Source organism: Ostrea edulis, chromosome 9 (genome assembly GCF_947568905.1).
Source record: "Ostrea edulis chromosome 9, xbOstEdul1.1, whole genome shotgun sequence".
Taxonomy (NCBI): Eukaryota; Metazoa; Mollusca; class Bivalvia; order Ostreida; family Ostreidae; genus Ostrea; species Ostrea edulis.
The window spans coordinates 25355268-25366200 of NC_079172.1; the positions used below are offsets into that span (position 1 = coordinate 25355268).

The following is a 10933-nucleotide window of genomic DNA, read 5'->3' on the forward strand; positions in this document are numbered from 1 at the left end:
GATATATCGAATCGACATACGAATGAAAGGCGAAGATAACGAACAGTGATCAATCTCATAACTCCTATAGGGAATACAAAATTAAAAGTTGGGTATACACGGACCCCTGGATATACCAGAGGTGGGATCAGGTGCCTAGGAAGAGTAAGCATCCCCTGTCGATCAGTCACACCCACCTTGAGCCCTATATAATGATCAGGTAAACAGTTATATAACCGTAGTCAAAATCAGTGTGCCAAGAATGAAAATGATTATTGTTAATAGATCAAACGTCGTCCATATATCTAAATGTTGAGTTGAAATATAATATTCCTAAAATAGAATGAACTGGTCTTTCTATGACTGATTCGATATGTATAAAAGTGTTTGTTCAGTCAGGTTAAAATAAATCTCTCACTTCGCTGGATATACGGACAATCGCTGCGTTTGATTTTAATCAGACTGGAGTTTGTTCTGCGTATGGTCAGGTTTTAAATCGAAGCAGGCTACTGACAAACAAGTTGATGGTGCAGGGGTTTCAACATTCTCGTTTAAAGTAAGCATTTCTCAAATTCTATGGTCGTTATAAGGATCTAGTTTAATGTCAATCCAACCTAGCATTGGGTCAAATGCTGTCGGACGTGTTTCATACCGATTGCTCTTGTTATTAGCACAGCTAACGCCATTTATCTGATCAAGATATAGGGCTCACGGTGGATGTGACCGGTCGACAGTGGATGCTTACTCTTCCTAGGCACCTGATCCCACCTCTAGTATATCCAGAGACCCGTGTTTGCCCAATTCTCTACCTTGTATTGCTTATGCATGTAGGAGTTATGATATTGATCACTGTTCGTTATCTTCACCTTTCATACCATGGTCATAAAATGAATGCATGCGCACTGATTTTAAGAAGAGTGGTCCCTGTTGAATGATTATTAATACCATGCATTTTGCAGTCTCGACAATAGTATTTTCCCGTTTTGGAAATGCACGAAGTTAGAAATTTCGTTGTTTTAAAAACATTCAGCACGTGCAATTTTCCATCTTCAATATCTTATCATCATACAATATTGACATAGCTGCTATCTATTTTACATTGTTACATCGTTCAGTTTCCAGTGATTAGTTTCATAGGATATATTTCAACCATGAATCCTGGAGTGCTTCGGAAACTTGATGGAACCCGTGTCGTGTGAAACCTAAGGAAATTGATAAAGATACTGAAATACGTGCACATGCATTGATACCATTTTAAGCGCAAAAAGATATTTGACCAGTCATAACAACCTCGGAGTCCGATAACAAAAAAAAGTGGAGTCAAATTCGTCTAAGGATAAGAGCTATGCGTGAGGGAGGTAATTCTTAATTTTGAAAAGAATTTCTAAATTTTATAACAGCAATTAAATATACATCCGTACTTTCAAACTAGTAACGAAGTACTTAGCTACTGGGCTTTAGAGACATGACGCTTATTGCCGTGACAGTGAAAGTTCTTTATCGTGCCAAAGCCTTCCGTAACATGTGACCTGGTCATATCTGGAAGACCCTATAGGGGCTCTAATGCCGGGTGCTAGTCACTACCTATAATAATCATCTAAGGTTTGTCGCAGCGTTAGAATTGAGAGTCCAACCCTGACCTCTCTGTAGCAATCGTAAGATTTAGTAACAAATTTCAATGTTTTGAATTATTCAAGCCTATATTGAAAATTTTCTTGTCAATATACGATGCTTTCGGTACCATTGAAGTGCAATATTAACCCAGTCTGATTAAAATCAGATCCTTTGATCCGCTCACATAGATCGCTACACAAGGATCTGATGTAACCCATTAGAGGGTACGTCCATATGACCTTTCGTTAAGCCAATCAAGTACACGCTGTCAGATCCCTTGGTTCAATTTACAGATGACCACGCCCATGATCGGAGGTTGCACACCTGTCAAAACATGCAATGCACACAATATCTGCATTAAACAAAAAATTAGGCATTATTGTGAAAGTCTTGAAAGTCCTTATACGAGCAGTTTTATAGTGTGGAATAAAGTTCGAAGGAGAGAGCGATTGACATCTCGCCCTCCGGACTGTTACATAGTTTTAAACACGCTTAATATCCCAGGCAATGGGACGAATAAATATTAATTACAGTACCTATACTGGATTCCAAAGCTGGATCCAGTAAATGTTCTACCTGCGAAGGAGACACGTCAGACGTATTGTGCCACATATGCGAGAAGTAAATCAAATGTGGATTCTAAAGAACCCTTTGTAAATTTGAGGTCACAAAACTTTTCCCAAATCAACAACATGAAAACGTATGACTTTTCAATACTTTACACGACCATTCCTTGCGATGAATTAAGGTATAGGCTTAAAAGACATCAAAGACAGCTGCTTCTTCAATAATTCAATAAAGATGGAATACGGAATTATTAATATCCTGTGAGAAGTCATCCAAAAATTACTCTGTTAAACACCACTCTGGTTCTACACACAATTACTCTGAAGTTGATATAAGAAAGATGCTGTTGCTTCTCATTGACAATATCAACGTAAATGTTGGATGGGGTTTTCGAACAGCCTGTTGCAATTCTAATGAGCACGAATTGTACAACTATTAGAACGTTTCTGTGTTCTTATGAGACAGAAATTTATTTAAATGCTTCTACATGAGAAGAATAAAGTTTTTGCTGTGGCCTTCAAATCGACATTCAGATATATCGATGACTTTACGTCTATTAACAATACTCGTTTTCATTCGTATGTCAATTCGATATGTTGATTGAATATCATTTAACGTTCATCTTGAGAATTTTTCACTCATATGGAGGCGTCACCATTGCCGGCGAAGAGCTGCAAAATTTAGGCCTATGCTCGTCGCTTACGACCTTTGAGTAAGGAGGGTTCTTTGTCGTGCCTCACCTGCTGTGACATGGGGCCTCGGTTTTTGCGGTCTCATCCAAAGGACCGCCCCATTTAGTCGTCCCTTATAACACGTAAGGGGTACTGAGGACCTTTTCTAACACGGATCACCACGGAGTGTCCATTCCATATATCCTAGTGAACTCGATATAAAAGACACCAAAGAGTCTTCCATATCAGCGTCATATTTGGAAATTTTAATCGAATATTGATGTTAACGGCAAACTAACAACCCAACGTTATGACTTCAGCATCTCCATTGTCAATTTACCATATTAAAGAAGCATATTCCAATATCACCTGCATATGGTGTGCATGTCTTCTAACTGATTCAATACGCGAAGGTGTGCTCTGCGTATGATCAATCTTTTTTAAAATCGAGACAGTCCACTAACAAATAAGTTTCAACAGTCTCGTTTAAAGTCAGCATTTCGCAAATTTATATGGGCCTTTTGATGATCTATTTTGCAAATACAACCTCTTATTAGGTCGAATGCTGTCTGACGCGTATCACATGAAAAGTGAAGATAACAAACAGTGATCAATCTCATAAATCCTTTAATGAATACAAACACCCAAAGTCAATAAAAGCGTGCAATTGAGGGTTTCAAAATCATAGTTTATCGACCATTCAAAATATATATGGTAACATGCGTTTATTAATGGTAAATATCTGTTGAACACTCACCTCAAATTGTTTCAAGTTAAGTATGACAGATTTTTTTTTTTACAGTAGGTCAAAGTATGGTATATTTTTCGAGATTTTTCTCACATGTAACCTTCGTTACTGAGTCCTTGACATGATAATATTTAAGATAAACATTAATTTTCCATGTATTATTCCATAATTTGTATTGGAATTGACTGAGCATATATTTTTCTAATTTGCGAAAGACAATAAATAGAGGTTTTCAAAGAAAATATTTAATCAACACAAGAAATTATCTGCTGTAAAAGTCAGCAATAAGATTTTAAGAGCGCAAAATAAACGACTAGATATCACTTTCAATATCTTTGAAATGGCAAAAAATAAAATTGATTAACAAATATTCTCGAACAGTTCAATATGTATGAAACATGAAAACAAAAGACTAGCAATAGATATAGAGCGATAGCTTTTTTGTATGTAAATGAAGTAGCGCTACAATTATGTAACGTATGTTTCAACACTTACACAACAGTACATCCATGAAAATATTGTGCCAAAACGATGCCACCATCAGTTATTCTTTACGATTGATGTTGCAAAATCATAACGACATCACTTAATTCAATGGAAATACCAATTTTAATAGAAATATAACGTAGACAAGCAAAAATTTTACCAAATGTGTCTTTTCTTCTGAATTTGTTAATTTGTAATAAATGTGCGATTAAAACAAAAGTGATAGATTGATGTTTCGCTATTTAAATGCTCATGATTCTTATAGAAATAACAGACACATGTTTTGAAACCTGGATTGCTCTTTGTTATAATAAACAATGAAAGTAACGTATGTTTCTTATTTTTCCTTTCATTACTATAAACACATCATTTCTATTCAAAAAATGGAAAGAATCATATGTACCCATTTCTAACAATCTGTTTACAATAATAATATAAAGAAAATGTTTAATTTCCCAACATTTTAATTAAATGTATACCGAATCTTATGTTTTTGTTGCTTATTTTGGAATACCTTTCCATAGAAACTGTCAGTATAATCCACCACGCGGTGTTATGAATGAATATTTAACGATGTCCCCTATTAATTTTGAGGTCAAAAGGACAACGGTTAAACTACTCTGGACATACGCTATTGTCCGTTGAGAAATCTTTCCTTGATAGACATCAAACTTGAAACACTGGTGCCCTTATGAATAGATGACCCCCATTGGATTCCAAGTCACAAGGTCAAAGGTCATACAAAATTACTCAAATGACCAGTTGCTTATAAGTATTTTGAGAGACAAAACTTACATGTATCATTATGGTAGCCTTTGACCGGTAGTTAAACCTTATTTTCACTGTCTATACAGACATTCTACCTTTTCAGTATTGCCACAATGGGGAGCATATAATATTATTTCTAAAACATTTTTTCATGGTTGTTCTTATGTTTTAATACATTTTTTTTTCATGGTAGTTATTCTGTACTTCTACTTTCACAAGCGCCATTTCTGAAAAAAATAAATAAAAAATTAAAAACAATTAGAATAATATTACGTAACGGAATTTGTGGTAACATAATATGTTACACTCAGATAAAATATTTTTGAATGATTTCTCTATAAGATTGCATAGAACAATCATCAGAGATTAGTCCCTTCATTTCTAAGATATATTATGAAAAGATGCTGAATTCTAGCAAATTGATAAATGTAGAGTTGCATAGTTACATGTATCATAAATAGGACAGGAGCAGAGGAAAACATGGCCTGTATTTCTTGCAGAGGATATCTGTATATGCTAGTGAATACGGGAACAATAACACATTTGTTTCTTCATAACATAGTTGATATTCAACAAACATATCATTAATGATGATATTTTGTCAATATGTAGTTCAATATTTGATGTCGAATCAAGCATTTCATTAAGTAGCATACGTTACTTTGAGTAACGTATGTTACCAGCATTCTAATCAATGTAATTCTTACACCAGAAGAATTTCGAGATATTTGGAATACGATATACATTCTTTGATATCAGAAGAACAAATTCAGACCAAAACATTTCATCTGCTTAATCAATATTGTATATCAAACATTGCAGTTGTTGTAACAGTACTTACCGTAAGAGAAAATTAATCCTAATTCTCAAAGTTTAACACGTATTGACTTTCAAACTCAAATGTTCATAGTAGACGTTCATGTCGTGTACCACATCATGCACAGAGAGAGCAAAAATACGCTGGAAATTGTTCTATCATTCCCTTTAATTAATTTCTCGGTAACGAATGTTACATCACGAATGTTACATCTCGACACGTTTGTCAAATTTCAGACCAACCAATGACTTCTGCAAAAGAAATGTTTATATTTTCATTCCCTGTACACTACGAGATTTTCATAAAAGGGGTAACATTTGCTCTGCAAATACGTTTTCATAAAAAAAATTAGTGTATCGTATGTTACATTTCTAAAATCAGAATTCAAAATTTTGAGAATATGATGACTTCTTCTCAATGCCACATCCAAATATCGCTTGATGAATATTTTCACACAGTTTTTGAATATTTTAGCGCCAAAATAGATCAAAAACATAAAGATAATACGAAATCTTTGTCCATACATTGGGTGTTTAATTGACCCTATGATCACATAATATAATCTGGCGACATGGAGTAATATATACACCACTGCTTAAAATCATACGCAAAAGTTGTTAAACTTTTATTGAATGAAAATTTAGGAAATACAAATGATATTAACGCAAAGAAAATTTAAAAACACGCTCTCAGATTTTTATATTTGCTTGTTCAATTTTAAAAATTGAGTCGGCGACAGTCACGTACGTTACAAAATTAGGGTATCTACGCTTCCTACCAAGTTTATAAGTAAAGGGGAAATAAAAAGTATACCATGCCTAAGGAGGCTATGGGTCCATGAATGTATAGCACACAAAATATATGATTTGGTATAGCTTATTTTCTAATAAAGTGCCGGCGACATCGATTGCACGCTTTTATTGACTTTGAGTGGAATTGGACAAACATGGACCCCTAGATATACCAGAGGTGGGATCAGGTGCCTAGGAGGAGTAAGCATCGCCTGTCGACCTGTCACACCTGCCGTAAGCCCCATAACTTGATCAAATAAACGGAGTAATCCATAGTAAAACTCAGTGTGCCAAGAACGGCCTCACAATCAATAATTACTGTAAGGCTGTTCTTTAATACTGATTTTGACTACGGATTACTCCGTTTACCTGATCAAGATATAGGGCTCACGGCGGGCATAACCTGTCAAAAGGGGACGGGATGCTTACTTTCCTAAACACCTGATCTAACCTCCAGGGATCCGTGTTTGCCCTACTCTTAATTCTGTATTCTTTCAAGAATTTGTGATATTGCTCACGGTTTGCCATCTTCACTTTTTCATTGTAGCGAATCTTGCACAAAATTCTTTATATTCCATTTTTAAAGTACAGTTAGGGAATTGAGCTATCAGCGATCTTATTTGTCAGACCATTTGAAAAGTTTTGAAGTAATGATATTTGTTTATTAACGGTCCACTCTGTCCCGTTGCAATTCTGAAGAAGGCATTTATAAAAATTTCTAGAATAATTGAAGTATAGCTATTACTTTCTTTGGGACATTAATTCTGGTAAGATGGACTAATTTGTTCATACAGTCATGCTGGATGCTTTAGAAGTACTTCTAAATTGGTATTCAAACGAAACACATGCATAACAAAATGTACTTAGATATTCTATTGAAAATTGATGTTAACAGCAAACTAACAATTCAACTTTATGACAAACTTGATGACTTCAGCTTTTCCATCGTCAATTTCCCATATTTATGTAACAATATTCCATTATCACCTGCACATGGTGTTTATATCTCTCAACTCATTCGATACGCAAGAGCTTATCTCGTTTAAAGTAAGCATTTCTCAAATTCTATGACCTAATTTACCAATACAATCTCGCATTGGGTCAAATGCTGTCCGACGTATTTCATACCTATTGTTAGGCCTTTTACACACTGATTTTGACTACGGGTTACTCCGTTTACTTGATCTAGATATAGGACTCACGGTGGCTGTAGCCGGTCAACAGGGGGTGCTTACTCCTCCACCTCTGTTATGTGCAGGGGTCCGTGTTTGTCCTACCCTTAATTTTGTATTTATTATAGGAGTTATGAGATTGATCACTGTTCGTTATCTTCACCTTTTCATGCTTCGAAATTGGATTAAAACTTCGATGTATTTTCATTTTTTATTTATCTATGTGAAAGTGTGACATCGACCTTTTTCCATTCTTAGAACAAATAGCCTTGTTCTATATCACTCTCCCCTTGCTTACTTATAATCTGTAATAATGGTCTAATACAGCATAAGAACATTGACAGCTTCCATCCTGTTTATCTGTCGAATATACCCAGAACAAAGGCGTGGCAGCACAACAATGATTGCAACAAAGCCAAAATTCGTTAAAAATATGCTAAATAAATTGCAAGTACATTGTATTTTTAATTTGAACTTTGGGCTGAGAAGATCATTTCATATTAGTCTTCCCAGCGTAACCACGCATTTCTGAGTAATAGATGTGTTTAAAGTAAGGCAAATGTGTTTCATTCAGATGTACAGACAAGCCACTCGTTTTGCGTGAACTTTAATCCTTCCGATACCATTTGGACTTTGCAAATACAAATCTAAATGAAAAGTCACAAAATCAGCATTCAAAAGCTTTGGGAACTCCCGGTTGAATTATAGCGATTTACATCACTTGTCTAACCTAAAACATTAACTATTGACTAACAGCTTTTTCTTTAATATCATGCCATGCCTGACCGCGACACACACACCAAACACGCTCTTCTTTTATCTCAGAAACCAAACACATTTTCTAAGGGGAAGCTATTCTTTGGTCTCTTCTTCCGATATTGATACATCCCTTTCATCCATAACTTCTTGCTTTCGTAAACATGGAATAAAGAAAAGCAGGAACGCTCCAACAATTGTGAACGCAGCTAACATTTGGAAAGCTGGGATATAGGAATCAAACCTGTCTCTCATTATACCTAGAGAAAAATAGAGAAAAGCGGTGGACTTGCATGAAAACGTAAATTTCAGCTAATTGTTTGGATAACACAATTGAATCAGTCGACAGTCCTTACCAACTGTGGGCCCTAATCCTCCGAGAAAGATTCCCTGGAAAGACATCAGAATTCCAATAACTCTGTGAAATTTCTCCATTCCCACAAAATCTATACACACCGGTGAATACATGGAGATCAGCGGTCCGCTGAAAAATCCGTACGCAATACTGAACATGACAAAATGCCAAAATGACGTCATGAATGGAGAAGACAATAAAACAGCCCCAGTACCAAAGAGAGACACCTGAACGATACGGTATCGTTCTACGATATTCATGTCTGCAAATAATCCAAGTATGATTCGGAAGACAAATTCAGATCCAAAGATTAAACCAGTCGTAATGGCTATTTCGTCTTTAGTGAGATTCTTATCTCGAGCGAAAGGGGCAACAAAGATCACTCCAAGACAGGTTCCTACAGAACCAAAGCAAAAGACGATCGTAAACAGAGCTATGAGTTTATTCTTTAACATCCTCACATCCATTATTTTCAATAAGGTCGAAGTACACGAGCATTTGGTAGCCGATTCGCTGTTGTGTTGTTTCGTTGTTGATTCTATATGAATATCTGCTATAGATGGGGACAGTATACTATGTATACTGCTAAACTGAGACAAAGTTGAGTTACTATGGTGATGTTCTATCCTTCTTCTCAAGTGTGAAAGACTTGGACTAGGAATTTGTTTTATAGATAAATGTTCAGCTGAATGTACTAACATTGGTTTACAGGTACCATTTTCTTCCTTTTGAAAGTGTTCTACACCATTTTTGATTTCCTTTATCATCAAGAGGGACCCGTTTGTAAGTTTTTCGTCGAGGTCGCCCGTATTCAAGGCTTCATAACATTCTTTCCGTTTGTGTTTTTGTGCTTCAAATTGGTACATTTTCGCTGTGAGTTCTGTCGGTCGGAACAAACTCGCAGCAGCTACGATATTAAAAAGCAATGCTGACTGAATTAGAAGTGCTCCTCTGACAGAATATTCTTCCATTAGTTTGGTGAAAACTACAGGTGTGACGAACCCTCCTAAGCTACCTGCTGCGACAGCTAAACCATTCGCAAACCCTCTTCTCTTATCAAAATATCTTCCTAGAATTATCAAACTTGGTGGATGTATAGAGGCAGATCCGCTAGCTACAAACAATAAATCATTCTGTTTAGGAAACGTGTTTCATTAACATACACAATTGCTTCTATCTATAAAATTATTTACATGTACATAATTGTTATCAGGTAAGGTTGTACAAACACGTTGACCATCTATTTCAAATCAATCAATTTCGTTTTATGAAAAAATCTAATTACTGTTCAAAGCCCAGCATTAAAAGCTAAAGTCACGAGTCTTTTGGATAGGACCTAAAATGCGGACACTCACTGCTACGACCTAAAGCGCCTTGCATAGGTAAAACAAATATATGGCATCCTATAGCCGGTGACGTTCCCGTATCGGTTGAATGTACCGGTATATTGTTTAACGTCCCACTCGAAAATTTTCATTCATATGGAGACCTCACCATTGCTGGTGAAGGGCTGCAGAATTTAGGCCTATGTTCGGCGTTTACGACCTTTGAGCAGGGAGGGATCTATATTTTGCCACGCCTGTTGTGACACGGGACCTCGGTTTTTGCGGTCTCGTCCGAAGGACCGCTCCATTTAGTCACCTCTTAAGACAAGCAAGGGGGTACTGAAGACCTATTCTAACCCGAATCCTCACGGTAGATGTAAAATTATCGAATGAGATGTACAACAATCAAGAAACAAATTTATTTTTGCTTCCTGAGAAAAGGGTTGTTTAACTACTATCTAATAATGATCAATGGGCTTAGATTGTACATGTATATTTCTTTCGAACTCTGTTACACTTATATGCACATCAATTTGGTTTAATCTTAGAAAATTAAATCGACAGTATAGGTGCTAGAAAAAGGTGCATGCAATATCTTGCCTAGGTCACACATTCACGGATCACCTCGTCAATTCCACCACGGAATAAATCTCACGGATGACCCCTGAAATGCCAACTTCCGTAGTTCGTAGTCCAGAGGGTTTTATATTGGCTATGAATGAGTCTTCGGAAAAGCCAGTCCCTAGTACACTATATCATCTGCCTCTGACCACCTCTAAGTCTGTCCTCAAGTACTTCGACCACTGCCCTGGCATGTTGTGCCACATCAATACCCAGCCAATTAATTGCAAGCTTCAGTCGTTGATTGTTCATGTTGAATAATG

General features: G+C 36.2%; 1 protein-coding gene across 3 annotated transcripts in view; it reads right to left on the minus strand.

Moving 5' to 3' along the window:
• Nucleotides 1-7806: 7806 nt before the first annotated feature.
• Nucleotides 7807-10933, minus strand: part of LOC125658871 (monocarboxylate transporter 9-like) — a 16573-nt gene continuing 13446 nt past the window's right edge. For all 3 annotated transcript variants that reach the window (XM_056148969.1, XM_056148970.1, XM_056148971.1), the window contains 2 exons: nucleotides 8726-9838; nucleotides 7807-8629 (listed from right to left, as the gene is read on the minus strand). In XM_056148969.1, coding sequence (XP_056004944.1) covers nucleotides 8466-8629; nucleotides 8726-9838 — 1277 coding nt within the window. In that variant the 3' untranslated portion in view covers nucleotides 7807-8465. The remainder of the gene's footprint in view (nucleotides 8630-8725; nucleotides 9839-10933) is intronic.